The sequence below is a fragment of the Dama dama genome, chromosome 7, assembly GCF_033118175.1.
Source record: "Dama dama isolate Ldn47 chromosome 7, ASM3311817v1, whole genome shotgun sequence".
Classification (NCBI taxonomy): Eukaryota; Metazoa; Chordata; class Mammalia; order Artiodactyla; family Cervidae; genus Dama; species Dama dama.
In genome coordinates this window covers 41,684,811-41,702,174 of record NC_083687.1, presented here as the reverse complement: position 1 = coordinate 41,702,174, position 17,364 = coordinate 41,684,811, and the positions used below count along the sequence as shown (strand labels likewise).

At 39.8% G+C, this 17,364-nt stretch overlaps 1 protein-coding gene across 2 annotated transcripts in view; it reads right to left on the bottom strand.

The window, feature by feature from the left end:
- Positions 1–1,261: 1,261 nt before the first annotated feature.
- NUP153 (nucleoporin 153) overlaps positions 1,262–17,364 on the bottom strand; it is a 61,853-nt gene continuing 45,750 nt past the window's right edge. For both annotated transcript variants that reach the window (XM_061147559.1, XM_061147560.1), the window contains 6 exons: positions 16,019–16,216; positions 13,507–14,394; positions 10,829–11,185; positions 9,909–10,181; positions 2,713–2,896; positions 1,262–2,398 (listed from right to left, as the gene is read on the bottom strand). In XM_061147559.1, coding sequence (XP_061003542.1) covers positions 2,314–2,398; positions 2,713–2,896; positions 9,909–10,181; positions 10,829–11,185; positions 13,507–14,394; positions 16,019–16,216 — 1,985 coding nt within the window. In that variant the 3' untranslated portion in view covers positions 1,262–2,313. The remainder of the gene's footprint in view (positions 2,399–2,712; positions 2,897–9,908; positions 10,182–10,828; positions 11,186–13,506; positions 14,395–16,018; positions 16,217–17,364) is intronic.

The following is a 17,364-nucleotide window of genomic DNA, read 5'->3' as shown; positions in this document are numbered from 1 at the left end:
ATGAAAAGTGGGCTATCTATTTTCTTTCTGTAACGTTTCCCCGTCTTCCACAAACAGCACTTGACTTTCATCTGTGTATGGAACCCAAGACTGCTGTTACAGCCACAGGGAGTGGGTCTGCAGCCTGCACCAGTCTGAAGAAGAGATGCGTCTCCTGGGCTTCAGTAGGGAAAGATCTGTGGTTGGAACTGCTACCAGGCGTGTATTCTATAGCTGCCATGTGCAGCCTGAGAGTTAGAGCAGTCGAGATGAAAAAACAAGTTCCAAGTCACAAACAACTCTAGCCCTAGCGATTTCAGTTCTGGGGGGAAAGGAGACTCCCTTTTTATAAGGTAACTCACCCTATTTGGTTTTTGGTTACTAGCTTTAAAAAAAAAATAAAATGAGATATTTCTAGTACATTTTTAATGAAAAATCTTCCCAGAATAGAAAGCTTAATATCCCCATCCATATGGGTCTAAAACAATGACTAAGACTGAGCAAACATGCAATTTAGTTAAGCCATTAACACCCCACACGTTTCCAATTTACTCCATTAGTATTCACCTTCATCTCTTGCCCCCCAAACAGGTTCATGTCAAACATTCATTATTTAATAAGTTGAGAATTATAAATAGAAAATTCCTACTCCGAAGCTAGCACTTGATGATGGCCTAAGACATTTCAATAACAGAAATCATTTCACTTGGAAACACAGAAAAGCTCAAACATTTTAAAGTATTGACTTTAGACTCTAACCACAAGTTCAGTAAAATAAAAGTCACCACAAAATTATCTGTTCAAATTGAAGAATAAAGTTATCAAATGTTCTCCTAAGAGCTCTTTTATGGGCAAGAACAAAGAAATCTTCTACTTAAAAAAAAAAAAAAAAATTCCATAAAACATCCCAAAAGAAATTGCACAGAAGGACCATTGAAGTTTTTGTGGGCTACTTTGGGTATGTATCTCAAAAAATTCAATCAATAAACATTGTCTAGTCACCTATGAAGGAAGATACAAGTACAAACAGAAATGGTTGTTTGCATTTATTTTCTACTTTAAAAAGGTATGGCAATTTATATGCAAAGTAGGCGTGATTCCTAGCACCAGACAAAAGGCAGCGAGCGTGCCTTCAGACATTTCCCTTTCATGAGGAGCTGTCCAAATCACTCAAATTATTCTTTGGAATTTCTCTTCTAACTGACCACTGTTAACTTCTATAAAAAGATTCCCTTCCACTAACACTTTTACCTTCACTATAATTTAACACTAGAACAAAAAATATTTCATAATTTTTTATTGATGGCATTTATCCCATGGTTTAACATGTTAATTATACTGTAATAAACATGGCTTTAATATTAAACTTTTCCTTATTATCCAAAGTCACCACAGTCCATTTCAGTAAATATAAAAATATATGCTTAATACTTTGTACAATACTGGTTTTTGGTCCAAACAAAAACTGGATCAGAAAAGCCAATAAACTCATTTTAAGAATCCCCAATTTTTTTTTTTTTTTAAAGATTTCCAAATGGATTTAGGCAACTTTGAATAATGGGATTTACATAATAAAATCTGAGACGAGACTAAACAAACAACAAAAAAAAATTTCTAACACAAAATTAAAATTTCAAGTTCACAGATTTATGTTATGCCAAAAAAGTACAGAAACAAGATTGTATTTACACAAGTTTCATAATAAAATAATGAAAAAGGCAAGACAGGTGATAGTCAGAAGAATGACAATATAGAAATAGCATATAATTATTAAATGGAGAACGAACTAGATCTAACAAGTCCTTAGCATGGACCATTCTTTAATCAGGCTTTCCTCTATCAGAAAATTTTAGTGCACGATACACCCAACTCACTCACTTCACACATACACCAGCACAAACTCAGCATAGAAATCATTCATTTCAACATCCTCTAATCTATACAGAATTCCTCAGATATAATTACAATTGCAATGCGTTCCATAAACGCACATCAACGCGCACGGTGGTGCAGACGAAGAGGTTCTATACAAAGCCATTCTCCGAGCAGGCTCGATTCCTGGGTTCTGCCAGCCTAGGCCAAATCAATGAATAATTTGCTGGATCATAAAATAATTTTGCTGAATAATCAGTCACCAGTCTAGCTATTATTCTTTTAAAAAGGGGGGTGGGAGAGGTGAAGTTGGGCTTCTATAAAGAAAAAAGGAGGAAAATTCCCAAATTAAAGAAGTCCTTAGGCAGATCTGACTTCAGATAACCCAGTACTATAGTACAATCCAGTATCTGAAAGCAGGGCACCAGCTGTTAAAACAGTGTGTATAACACATCATGACCTTTATTTCTTGCGTCTAACAGCAGTCTTTATCTTTCGACCAGGAACTGAAGTTCCAGAAGAAGGGAACATGTTTTTCCCATTTGACCTGTGAAAAATAAAAACTCTGTAACGTGACATGATGCTCACATAAAAATCTCACAATCATAACACTGTGTGACTGGTGATGGGGGGTGGGGAGACAGTGTTAAAGGAAGCACACTGTTACACCCCATACCTACACACATAGGCGTACACGCACACACACACCCCACCCCATGCTCTTTTTCTCAGGTTATGATCCTCCAAGATTGTAATGTGGTAAATTGATGGAGAACGTACTTGATTTTACCTCAGCTATACTGCACCTTGGTGATTCTAAACACACACACACGCACACATCTCAACAAAAAGTTCTCTTACCCCACAGTAAACGCCGCTGAAGACTGCGCTGAAGACTGGCTAAAGTGAAAACCCCCCGAGCCAGAGGGCTGGGCTGAGGCCGCGGGTGTGCTGGGACTTGCACCAAACGTGAACACCCCCAGTGGGTTGTTGTTGGTGAAGTTGAAATTTGTAGTAGTGCTGCTGCCAAACTGGAAACCGGAACCTGAAATAGTTGAAGCAGAAAAACTTCACTAAGGTAAAAATGACGGTTTTTCTAGTAATGACTCTGACTTTTACATAGAAAAACATGTGAAGGGTTAAGTTCTCGTATGGTCACTTAAAGAAAATTAAGTAGCTTCTCTACAGACAAAATATATACCTGACACCCTCCAACAAGTGACCCAACTCACCATGACCAAGGGGAAAAAGGGCCAAGTGGACTTTTGACTGAGACTGTGGAATCAACATATTGAGCTCTACCTTTCTCAAAAATTATGTTAAAATCACAGTAAGGGGAATTTTACAAATATAGGGAGAGAAAGAGACGACAGAACAAAATTTAGAAGCTGGAAGCATGACTGGAGCCAAACACTAAGCTAGTAGCAAGAGAAAGCACAGAAGTCATCCCATGTATGCTAACCATACCCACAAGGGTTAGGTTCCAGGTACTTCTGGAAGTGAGAATGAAGACTGACTGGGGAAAAAAAAAAAAGGCAGGATGGCAGAGTATCTGTGTTTAAGAAGCAGATATCCAGATCAATCCCTCCTCAACAAACAGGATGAGAACTCTCCTCCCCTACCTAGCCTAAGTACAGAATTCTAGTCTCTGGACCAGGGCACATCACACACAGAGGCAAGGATACCTACTGAAAATAGGACTAGAAGTAGGCTGAGTACAACGAATACTGAGAACTGTGGCCTTCTGCCCTGACTCAGTTCCCCAAACATGGGCAATCAGGAGTGTTTAATGCCCTTCAGACAGGAGACTTGAAGAATCTTCTCTGGGGAACGTGACAGTCTAAAAGGAGAAACCTAAAGATACGAACATTCAGCTCTTGGCAAGAGGACAAGCCAGTCAGATAAACCTATGATGATATTCAAATTAAACCCTCTGCCCAATGGGCAAAGAACCTGAACAGACATTTCTCCAAAGACAACATATGGGTACATATAAAAAAGATGCTCGACCTCACTAATCATCAGGAGGAATGCAAACCAAAACCACTAGGAGATATCATCTCTCAGAATGGCTATTGATAAGAAACAGCAACTGCTGGCAAGGATGTGGAGAAAAGTGAACCCTTGTGAACCGTTGGTGGAAATGTAAATTGCCGCAGCCACTAAGGAAAACAGTATGGAAGCTTCTCAAAAAGTTAGAGAGAGAACTACCATATGATCTAGCAATCCCATTCTAGGTATTTACCCAAAAGACTTGAAACCAGGATCTCAGAAAGATACCTGGACTCTCTTATTCACTGCAGCATTATTCACAATAACCTAAGTAGAAACAACCCAAATATCCCCAGACAGATGCACAGATAAAGGAAATGACGTGTCCACATAAAATGGAATATTAATCTTGCAACTTGAAAAACACACTGACACACCTGGAGGACGTAAGTGAAATAATGCCTGAGTTCACTCCTAGGAGGAATCGGAAATGACTAAACTCACACGAGCTGGAGAACGGGGCAGGGGGAGCTGGGGGCGGGAGAAACGAGGTGCTGCTGCTCAGAGCAGGTGTGAAGTGTCGGTTACGCAAGAGGCTCAGATTCTAGAACTCTGTCTCACGACGCTGTGCCTACAGTTAACAACACTGCACTGTGCCTTTGTTGATGAGTAGATACAATTCATGTTAAACATTCTTACTACAATTAAAAAAAACAGAACCCCAACACTATGAGCAAGAGGCAAGAAGCACCAGACATCTGAGGAAAGTATTTCCTAAGAAACACTAAGACTGAAGCAGTAATAAAAGCAATTTGGAGAAAACTAAGCAAAAGCTATCAGACGGAAAAACAAAACAAAAACCTCATTGTTAATATCCTCAAGAGATCCACAGGTAACACTTCTAAAACAAAAGCAGAAGGATATAAAAAAGAACATCCATGGAACAATTTCCACTAAGAAAATAAGCAATACATGCAGAAGTAAAATCTCAACAGGTGTGTTTCAAGATAAAATTGAGGAAATCTTCCCATTCCCAGGAAATACAACAAAAAGTGGGAGAAAAAGGGAAAAAACAAGATAAAAAAGAATGAGGCAAAAAAAAAAAAAAAAAAAAAGAATGAGGCACAAAACCTCCAAAGAAATAATTCAAGAAAATTCCCATGAAAGAAGCTTGTAATAAATAGGACACACTGCCTTCCTAACATCATCCAAGGATAAAAACGGATCCAGACCAAGGAACATCGTCATACGCAGAACACTGGAGGCAAAAAAATACTCTAATGATACTCCAGAAAGAAAAACATATCAAAAGCAAAAATAAAGAGACTTCAAGAGCAACTCTGGGAGCTAGAACATCCACAATGGGAAAATGCCCTCAAATCATTAAAAAAAAAAAAAAATGTAATTTCCATTCTAAGTATATATTCAACCAAAATCTTCCCCAACATGGGGGCAGAATAAAGATCTTTCCAGAAATATAATGTCTCAAACTTTTCTTCCTTGTGTCCTTAAGAAATCATGGGAAGATGTATTCTGCCAAAACAAGGGTGTAAGGAGGAAAAAGATATGACACTCAGGAAACTTCCCTGGTGGTCCAGTAGTTAAGAATCCACTTGCAATGCAGGGGAGGCAGGTTTGGGAAGGAAGACCCCACTATGCCATGGGGCCCCTAAGCCCACACACCGCAACTAGGAAGAAGCCCACGCACAGGAAGAAGAGATCACTTGTGCCACAGCCAAGATCCTGATGCAGCCAAATAAATAGATAAAATTAAAAAAAAGAGAGAGGCCCTCAAGACCACAGTTAGGCAGAGCTAGAATGTCTGCTGGAAGGAGTAGGTTAAAAGATATATGAAGACTAGCATCACCTTGACACCAAAATCAGACAAAGGTATCACAGGAAAAGAGAATTACAAGCCAGTATCAATGATGAACATCAATGCAAAAATCCTCAACAAAGTATTAGCAAACTGAATCCAACAATACATTAAAAGAAGTATATACCATGATACCCAGAGATGCAATAATTGTTCAATATCCACAAATCAATGTGACAGACATCAACAGACTGAAGAATAAAATAATATGATCTCAATAGAAAATATTTTTGACAAAATTCAACATCCATTTATGTTAAAAACTCTCCAGAAAGTGGGCATAGATGGAACATACCTTAACATAATAAAGGCCATTTTGACAAGCCCATTGCGAACATATTCAACCAAAAGCATTTCCTCTAAGATCGGGAACAGGACAAGGATGCCCCCTCTCACCACTTTTATTCAACATAGTTTTAGAAGTCAATTAGAGAAAAAAAGGAAACAAAAGGAATCCAAATTATAAAAGAAGAAGGGAAACTGTCACTGTTTGCAGATGACATACTATACAGAGAAAACCCTAAAGACACCACCAGAAAACTACTAGAGCTCATTAATGAACTAAGTAAAGTTGCAGAATCAAAATTTACATACAGAAATCTGCTGCATTTCTATACACTAGTAATGAACTATCAGAAAGAGAAATTAAGGAAACAATCCCATTCATCATCACATCAAAAAGAGTAAAATACCTAAGAATAAACCTACCTACGGAGGTAAAAGAAGCCATAGGGCTTCCCTGGTGGCACAGCTGGTGAAGAATCCGCCTGCAATGCGGGAGACCTGGGTTCAATCCCCTGGGTTGGGAAGATCCCCTGGAGAAGGGAAAGGCTACCCACACTCCAGTGTTCTGGCCTGGGGAATTCCATGGACTGTTAAGTCCATGGGATCGCAAAGAGTCGGACACGACTGAGCAACTTCAGGAGGAGGAGGAGGAGGTAAAACATCTGTACTCACAAAACCATAAGATGCTGATGAAAGAAATCGCAGACAACACACAGGGCAAGATATACTGAGCTTGTGGACTGGAAGGACTAATACTGTTAAAAAGGCCACACTACACAGAGCCATCTACAGAGTCAGTGCAACCCCTATCAAAACACCCATACCCATAACATCATTCACAGAACTAATATTTTTAAGATTTTTAAAAATATGGACCATTTTTAAAGTTTCTATCAGATTTGTTACAATATTGCTGCTTCTTTTTTCTTAATCCTTTGTTTTTTGGCTGCAAGGCATATGGGATTAAAGCTCCCCAACCAGGGATCGAACCCACACCCGCTGCACTGCGAAGTGAAGTCTTAACCACTGGACTGCCAGGGAAGTCCCTAATAATTTTTATATTTGTATGGAAACACAAAAAGCCCACAGAGCCAAACCCCCTTGAGAAAAGAAGACAGCTGGAAGGGCCAGGCTCCCTGGCTTCAGACGAGGCCACAAAGCTACAAGAATAAAAGCAACACGGCGCAGGCAGAGGAGACAGACACAGACGTCAAGGGAGCACCACAGAGCCCTGGACAAACCCACACAATGACGGTCATCAGTACGTGACCAACGAGGCAAGGGCATACAGTGGAGAAGAGACAGTCACTCCAGTGAGTGGGGCTGGGAAAACTAGATAGCTACTTGTAAAAAAGTGAAATCAGAATGTTTTCTCACACTATATACAAAAACATAAAGACCTAAATTAAGACCAGAAACCATAAAACTCCTTGAAGAAAACAAAGACAGAAAACTCTGACAGAAATTGTAGCAATATTTTTTTGGATCAGTCTCCTAAAGCTAAAAACAAAACAAACGGAACCTAATTAGACTTCAAAGCTTTTGCACAGCAAAGGAAACTTACCAAAATGGGAGAAAATATTTGCTAATAATATGATAAATAAGGGGTTAATATCCAAAACATATGAACAGCTCACATAACTCAACATCAATAGAACAAACCACCCAATAAAAACTGAGCAGAAGACTTAATAAACGTTTTTTCTGAAGAAGACATCCAGATGGGTCAACAGGAACATGAAAAGATGCTGAACATCAGAGGAATGCAAACTAAAACCACAATGAGGTGTCACCTTACACCTGCAAGAATAGCTATCATCAAAAAGAACACAAATAACAAAAGTTGGCAAGGATGAAGAGAAGAGAGAACCCTCATACACTGTCAGTGGGAATGTAAACTGGTGCAGCCACTAATTTTTGCAAAACAGTAAGGCAGTTTTTCTCAAAAAACTAAAAATAGAGCTAGCGTATGACCCAGCAATTTTACTCTCGGGTACATATCTGAAAAGAAACCCAGAATATTAATTCCAAACAACACATGCATCACAAGCAATGTTTATAGCAAGATAAAGAAACAACTCAAGTGTCCATCAACAAGTGAATGAATAAACAAGATGTAGTGTGTATGTGCCTTTTCGTGGCCGAGTAGTATCCCACCATACACACAAAAAGAATGAAATTCTGCTCTTTACAACAACATGTACAGGCTTGAAAGGAGTATGCAAAGTGAAATAAGTCAGAGAAAGACAAATATTGTAAGATATCATTTATTTGAGGAATCCAAACAATATAACAAACTAGTGAATAAAACAAAAAGGCAACGCGCTCACAGACGCACGAAGAACTTCTGGTCGTTAGCGGTGAGAAGAAAGAGGTAAAGAGGCAAGACAGGGGAGAGGTTACGGGGTACAAACTATTCTGTATAAAGCAAGCTACAAGGATATACTATACAACATGGGGAACGTGGCCAATATTTTACAGTAACTATAAATGGAGTATAACCTTTAAAAATCGTGGATCACTATGTTGTGCACTTACATAACACTGCTCATCCACAAGATCAATAAAAAAGTATAAAAGCCAATACAAAAACTTAAAAAAATTATGTGGTAAAATTTCAGATACTGAGAAATAGCCAAAGTATTTGAAAAAACTGAAAATAGTTATATACAAATGGGAGAAGAAAATATTACCCATGAGAAGAAACCACTGATGCTAGGAAAAACAAAATGTTGTATAGGAGAGAAAATCACAGTACATCATACAATGTTTGCACACTTAGCATCATGATCTAACCACACAGGATCTCTCTATTAGGCCTGAAGGCATTGTTAGCTGTGTGAAAAAAAGCTAAACTCTTCAATTTTGTATTGGAGGGGGTTGGGAATCACCAAATCCTGATTAAAATGATTATCATGTGTCATACAACAGGAGAAATTTTGCTACATGTACTAGCTAACAAAGCACTAACATTCAAAACAAAGAATTTCTACAAATCAATAAGCAAAACAAAACAACCCATTAGTATAAGGGCCCAAAAAAATTACAAAAAGAATTCACAAAAAATGCAATCAAGTAAGAATCCAAATATGAGGATCTTCATTTAATGCTGGAAAGAGGTGAACTGGCACAATCCATCAGAGAAGGGTGTATAATCTTTTGATGTACTAAGGCGCCTGCCTTTCAACGTGCAACCCCCTTTCCAGGTATAAACCCTAAGGAAACAGGCATGTGTGTCCCAGGGCACATAGAGGACTGTGCAGAGCTGCGTGTCCTGACAGCTAAGAACAACTCAAACTTTCATCAACAGGATACAGATAAACGGGTACATTCATACAGTGATTTACTCTGCAGGGATGAAAATGAACAAATTACTGCCTTAAAAATGCTTAACTAGGGACTTCCCTGGTGGTCCAGTGGTTAAGAATCCACCTGCCAATGCCGGGGACACAATGCCTGGTCCGGAAGATACTCTGTGCCGTGGAGCAACTGAGCCCGCACTCTGGAGCCTGGGCTCCACGGCACGAGAAGCGGCTGCAGCGAGAAGGCCGTGCGCCGCAGAGCAGCCTCTGTTCACGGCACCCAGAGAAAGCCCGGGCGCCGCAACGACGATGCAACACAGCAAACATACATGAGTGAATACAGAAATACATAATAAAGAAAGAATTTTTTAAAAACCTGCACCTTTGTTAAAAAAAAAAAAAGAGTGCTTAACTATGTTGGGAAAAGAGTTGGGAATGCTGTTTATAGGTAAATCTTAAACATACACATCTCTATTCTGCCAAGTACAAGAGACCAAAGAAAAGAGACATGCATGGTTTCAAAATTCAAAGAAAAAAAAATTATACTGAAGACATCCAAAACTCAAGTAGGGATACAAACTACACCATTACTACATACTTACTGGAATTAGGAGCTGTTCCAGAGCCAAATGCAGACTGACTAGGCTGCTGTCCAAACACAGGAGGCTGTCCACTGCTTGACACTGTCCCAAAAGTAGGTGGTGCAGGCTGAGAACCAGCAGAAAATAATGCTCCTGAAGATGATATAGATCCAAAGCCTGGGGGGTGAGGCTGGCTGGCACCTTGACTTTGTCCAAATGTTGGGGTCTGGTTAGCACCAAACGCTGGACTGGCAGATGGTGCTGAAGGTCCAGTGCCAAACACAAAGGAGGATCCTAGAGACCCAGAGAAACACTTAAATCACCACGGATGGCTAAACAGGAAATAATCCTCAAGAAATGTCTGTAAGCTGAAATGCACATATCAAGATTCCTTGCAGACTCTTACCTTGCTGAACAGATCTTATCAGGACAAGTTTTGAATTACTGATGAAGAAAATACAATGCTTGCTACAATTATTTAGTAAAACCATACAGAATCCATAAACAAAAACCTCAATTAACAAAGACTCCTAATCTTGCAGCCAAAAATATTTAGGTCTTTAAATATCTAAGACGACGACTGATCTCCTATCAGAAAAGCAACATACTGCAGATACTGACTGTTATGTGGTCATGTATCCACTGCATAAAGAGGACTAACGTCTAATAAAATAATCTTCAGTGTCTGGCTATTTACAACATTAAAAAAACCCTTGAACAAACTAAAGATTACACTCCTAATGAGATTAGAAAATTGCTTCCAAGAGTTAATTACATTAAACTCAAAATGTACATCATTCCACACTGAATAATTACAACATCCCAGCTAGAGATGACCTAAATGCAGCCATGCTTTCTTGTGATATTATATGCGAGGAGTTCATCTATATAAAATGAAAGCCAATCCGACTACGACATGTTTTTGTCTTTTTAAAACGTACCTGCAGAGCTAGACGTGGTTGTAGCTCCAAAGTTGAAGCCAGAGGGTGCGGTACTGTTACTGCTGGCTCCTGGACCAAAGACAAACGGGGTGACAGCGTTGCCCGTGCTTGACGTGGCTGCTGGTTTGCTCTCTTGAGAGAAGAGCAAAGACTGAGATGTACTGGATTCGGCAGCGTTTCCAAACGCAGAGCTGCTCACGGGGTTGCTGGCCTGTCCAAACACAAAGGCAGCCACAGGCGCGCTGGAGGACGAGGTGGAACTACCAAATATGCCACCACCAGCTGAAGTGGCTGGTGCACTTGAATTAGAGGAACTGCTGTTCAAGAAACTAAAAACTGGCTTGGCCGCACCTTGATCTGTAAGATGGAGATTAAGAAACAAAATTCTTTAAGAACAAGTAATACCAGAAGGCATTTTTTCCTACCCCAAAATCTGAGTCCACTAGAAAATAGAATCATTAAGATTTTAATATAAATTAGTTCATCAAATGGAAATAATTGTTAAGTTCTGATTTAGTCAAACACATAAAAATATTCATACATATAATATATATGTGTATTTGCAAAATATACATTATTTTTAAATATTCCTTAAATCCAAATCTCACTGGACACCAGGTATGGGCAGCAAATTCAGATAGCGGGAGATAGTTACCCTTTCCTAAATTTGATTTTGCAGATCTATGTTAGCAGGACTGTAACTTCAGTCTATCTGAACAAACGCCAATTCTTTGTGATCTTTGCTGACTAGTGCACCTCTGCTCACTAATTTGTGACTCTACAACATACTCAACTTCCAAACCTCCTCAGCTACTGTTGCTAGACTGCTTCAAATACTGAAGCCTTACAGTATCACTGGGCAATAGTATTAGTAGGGCAAACCTGACGGTACGTCAGTCCTTCTCTCCACAATTTCTTGTAAGTTTTCCCTTCCATGTGAATTTTTAGAATTATTTTCACTTGTGAAGTTCACAAAAATTCCTCTAAGAACTCAAATTCTATTGGGGGTGAGGTGGAGAGGAAAGGATATTCACTCAGGAACAAGTATAAAACACCTCTTTTATGTTCTCTTATTTATCATGTTGCAGGTTCTGCTGATAGTATAAAACACAAATTGGAACTGTTAGAAAATATAAATGGGATATGCTACCAAACTATTCACTTTTGATTTGGAGGAGAGCTATTGATTTTTAATATGGTGACCCTGAATCCAGCTACCTTTAGTAGAAGACTTTTTAAAAAAACCTGTCCCAATAATATCTCAATTCCAACACTATAAACTAGACAGGGCTGGTCACACTGCGGTATGGGCACCAATATAATTGACAGTAAATGTAATAATAGGTCACTTTAAAGTTGATTAATAGGATGTTTAAAATGTATATTTCAATGGAAATAGTATAGTGATACTAGGATTAAATTTGATTAGACCCTATCTCATTTTTATTCCTTCTAAATAATAATGGTAATTTAGTTTTTGCTTTCTTTGAAGGGTGTTATTCAATTTAAGTAAAATTTTATAGATAAAAACTGCTCGTACCTAGGTGCTGAATTCCATACAAATATTTTCAGGTTAGTTTTTCATTTTCTTGTGTTTCCAATTTATTATTCAGAAGTGTTCATAGGTATTCAACTTTTGATTCTTTGCTGGTCTGAAAAACATCTGTATGTTGCTCTTACAGTCTGATAGTATTTGACTGGTTAACAGAATTCTCAAGACCATTTTTTCAACTTTGAGGTCAGTGCTCTACTGTTTTTAGCATTCCATGTTACAAATGAGAAGTCTGATGCTAATCTGATAATCTATTTGTGGCAAACTCTTTTCTCTGAAAGCATTCAGGATTTTGGCCCTGGTGTCCTAAAACTTCACTGGTCCTTCGCAGTGAACACGTCATTTTTAAGACCAGTGTCTTTCTTTACATGTGGGAAATTTTCTCCTGTTGCTTCTTTGGTATTTCCTTCATACTGTCCTCATCTTCTAAGCACTCCTATTCCAATGGAACTTGTGGACATGGCTTAGATCTCTCTGTTCTTTTACACTGTGTTCTGGGAAATGCCAGCTCACTAATCCGATTATCAGCTGGTTTTTTTTTTCCTCCCTGTTACTCAGTCCACGAAGTGATTTTATTTCACCAATTACGTTTTTGTTTTTAACTTTTAAAAATGCTATTTCATTTTTTTCTTCGTGATTTTAGTTTTCATATCCACCTCTATTTCTCAGGGATTTATTGTATTTGTTGCCTATGTTCCTTGAATGCCAGCTGAAGACTGGCTATTGCTATTTGTATATGAAGGCCTGTACATAAAGATTTTATTAGAAAGTATTTCCTGAGCTTAAGGGAAAAAAAATGCTTATCTTCCTGAATAGTGTGTGTCAATTCTGATTTTAAAAGCTCAAACAGAAGGGAAAAAGTCACAGACAAATGTGCAAATATTGTGAGCTTTCCATGAGAGCTACATTTCTCAAACTCAGACCTGTAGATAACTTCGTCAGAATCACGGAGGGTGGAGGAGAGGGTGGCGGGGGTGGTATGGAGCAGTTAAAACTGAAAGTTCTCTACTCCTTCCCAGAGTTCTGTGACTGGTACTCTCTCAACTATGTCCAGTGTAAACCATCCCTTGACTTGCTGCATTTGTCGACACCTTGTAAAAAAAATAAATAAAAATTTAATGCTTACCAGCTGCAGTACTGGTTTGAGCGCCAAAAGCAAAAGCGGGCTTCGCTGGCTGCTCGGATCCCTTTTCGGACGGTTTCACCGCGCTGAAACTAAAGGTCGACTTGGAAGAGCCCTCGTCTTTGGCTTGCTCTGAATTCCCAAAGGAGAACACCGGGGGGCACTTCGGCTCTTCACTGTCAGCCTTCTTCCCAAACACGAGAGACGTGGAAGTCACAGGCTCTTGCTGTTTCTCTTCTGTCCTTCCCAAAATAAACAACGAGGCTGCTGGCAGAGGGGCAGGGTCCACGCTGCCGAACGTGAGCCCTCCTCTGGTGGCAGGTGTTTCTTCCTTTTTCGCTTCTGAAGTCTGACACGTGAAAGGAGCCACAGAGACACTCTTGGTGTCTGTGGTTCCAAAACTGAAGCCGCTCTTGCTCTCAGAGGTCACCGCGGTGTCAGCAGCAGCAGCGGGGGGAGGGTTAATGACACCTGAACCAAAGCTAAAGCCTGCTGATGAAGATTTAGGCAGTTCTTCTTTCTTTTCTTGCTGCCCGAGACTAGACACTCCGAACTGAAATGGAGCTAAAGGAGCTGGATTGCTTAAACCAGAAGAAAGTCCAAACTTAAAATTACTGTCATCTTTACTGTCTTTTTTGACTTCTTCAGGTTTAGAATCAGATGAAACTCCAAATTTAAAATCTCCTGTGGGTTTAGAAAATTTGAAGCCTTCACTCAAGGGGTTTGTAGACCCCGAATCTGATGACACGCCAATTTTGAAGCCTCCTTGATCTCCAAATTTAAACTTCCCAGTGCTGGCTAATGTCTGAGAGGGCCCAGAAGAGGGTGATGGGATGCCAAACTTGAAGGATGAGGTTGCTGCGTTTGAAGATGAGGAAGATGTGCCGAAGCCTTCAAAAACATAAAGACACCACACAGACACTGGGTTAATATTACTAAATACCATTCAGTCAAACAAAATGTCAACCTTGAAGAGGAGGAGGAGACAGGAACAGCTCAGAACAGGCCTACTTCGAAGAGCATTAGTTTAACAAGGACAGTGAACACGAACCAAGCTGCCCCTCCTTCAGCATAAGAAGTACATCTCGATCCTCACAGCCACATTTCATCTATCAGACTGACAGAGATCAAACAAGCTTGATACATCAGTACCAGTGATGGACTAGGAGTAACAGACAGTCTTGACATGGCAGGCGGACATGTCAATCAGCACAAAGTTGGCGGGAGGCAACTTGTCAACATTTACCCTAAATTACAAACACAGGTACCTTTGACCCAGCAAGTCTGCAGCTGAGTATATTCGAATGATAAACTCACAGTATGTAAAATGCCATACGCCACCCAGGCAGCCGTAAATGAAGAACTGAGACACGTCTGAGCTAACCTGTGGTAACGGCAAGGGTGCAGAAAGGTGATGGTGCCCACAACCTTTCCTAACAAGGCAGAGAGAAGTCAGAGTACAGAGAAGTACATCTGCTTGTGATGTGCACAAAGAAATGTTGAAAGAGAGACGAGAAACTAAGCAAGATGACTGGGGCCGTTGGGGGGGCAGGAAGGACGGACAACGAGCCAATGAGGACAAGAGACAGACCTTTCACTGTGAGTCCTGTCATAACCTGCTTCTTAAATCTTGTGAGTAAATGTGTTATTTACTTAAGAATTCAAGTCTTTCGCACGAAAGAACCAGAACTGTATGAGTGGAAGCAGCATTTTAAAAGATAAAAATACTATGACAAGATCAAAGTCTTGGTTTCAGAATGTTTTTCCGTAGCAGAATAAACCAGAAATTAAGCACCTGACTGACTGGCTCCACACAGAGATCAATGAACAGTACCAAGGTATTTACGCACTGTTCCCACTTACCCACATGTAAACTAACCAGTGACAGCCAAGCACTTGTCTTCAGATTTCCTTCCCTTGAATGGTTACCCACCCAACTTTCTTTCCCTAAGAAACTTACTTGAAAAATTACATCAGCATCTCAAGAGCACACTACTATCCACATGGGCTTGAAAATGCCTTCTGTGACATCAGACAGAAAGCGAAAAAAATAAAGGGGTCAAAGACAATAATTAACTAATTATCACCTCTGCCTCAAAGGAGTTGAGGCACAAAGGCACTTCTGCCTCAGAAAGAAGGTTTAAGGTATGGTGATTACTACCAGTGGGGAAAATGGGAAAAAGACCATGAGGCAACAGCTACAGAATGAGTTTTTGTGATCTCCTAAAATCCAAGTGCAGTGTTCTTCAAACCAGCTGTAACCCTTAGTCATGTCATTACTGCAGGGGGCTGCAACAAGCATTTTTCTTCCCAAAGGAAAACTAGTAAAAGAGCAAATGTATATCCTCACTCCTGACCACCAAATAATTCAACTACACGGTAATTCAGAGATAGATTATGCGCTACAAGTCCAGGACACCTCATTTTACAAGAATTTTCAAGAAAGAACTATTTTAAAAACAAAGCTGTGTGCAAATATTTCACTTTATAAGGAGCCACTTTACCAATACCTCACCTGTAAACTCGGGATTTGTGTGTGACTTTACACTTTCACATGCAATACATTTGGTAGAATCTGCTTTATTCTCCACGAGGCACACTTCACAGTTCCAGCTTCCCTCGGGTTTCTTGAACTTGTCCAATCCTAGGCAGCCTCCAGAGGACAGGGAGACTGGGGGGGCCATGCTGCTGCTTGAAACAGGTACTGAACTTCCTAAAAAACAAAGCAAAAATACAAAATTCTGATTTACATCATGTCACGATCTCCATGACACCACTAAGTCCAAACGAACAATTTTTATCAGTGTTTCCTATTAAGATAAAGAAAATGCCAGAAATATAAACATCACGTTGTTAAAAACGGTCCAGACATCTCAGATTTCTTTTAGTCTTATAAACGAGCAACTCACACTCACCTTGCTCAGTGATGAGTGTCCTCTTAACCCCAAGGTTGAATAGCCATTTTTTTTTTTCAAATGATGCTCTCAGATCAGAGCATAAAAGACTAAATTCTTCTTAATAATGTTTGTCAAATTTTGTTAAGCATCACAGATTATAAAACATAAGTTATACATTGTAGGCAACAGCCTAACACATAAAATACACAGCCATGGCCATATTAATTTCAAGATTCCAAAGCACAGATCTCTGACTTTGAAATGACCATTTCTGCACAGAAGTGTTCTATTATCCACTTTGCAATTCAAGTTGACATAACCTACTATGTTCAACGCATTTCTGTTAAAGCGTAGCCATTTAACAGACATTGATTAAGCACTGTAATGGTCTTATGTTCTGGGAATATAAAGATGAATAAAGTGTCGATTCTAAAGGTGCTTCTGGTCTAAAAAGGGGAAAGTAAAACAAACATAAATGCATAGTACCACCATCGCCAAGATGGAGTGACAATGATCTAAAGAAGCGCACAGAGAAGACGTTACTACGAGACAGGAGAAGGATTCACAGAGGTCATATTTACACTTTGAAGCAGAATTAGCAATTTCGTGGGGAGAGGCGGCAGCATAGGAGGGATGGCTCGGTAAGGCACAGCTGTGTGAAGAAATGCAGGGTTGCAAGTAAAGCCGTTCACTCTGGTACCCCGCTTCTCTCAGCGTCCTCCAGATGTTTTCACTTCTCCCAGTTACCTGCTCTGTGGTTTACCAGTACGTTCTCTTCCACTTTGCCAATAAAATCCTGCCGTCTTTGGTCCACTGCCCTCTCGCTAGCTCTCAGCTACCCTGATGATTTTAATCACCAACAAAACCTTTCCCATTCGCACCCAAGACCCACACTTCCGGGCATCAGTTCTGTACTCTCTCTGTGATGGCAGTTCCACTACGCACCTGGCTGGCCTGGGGAGAC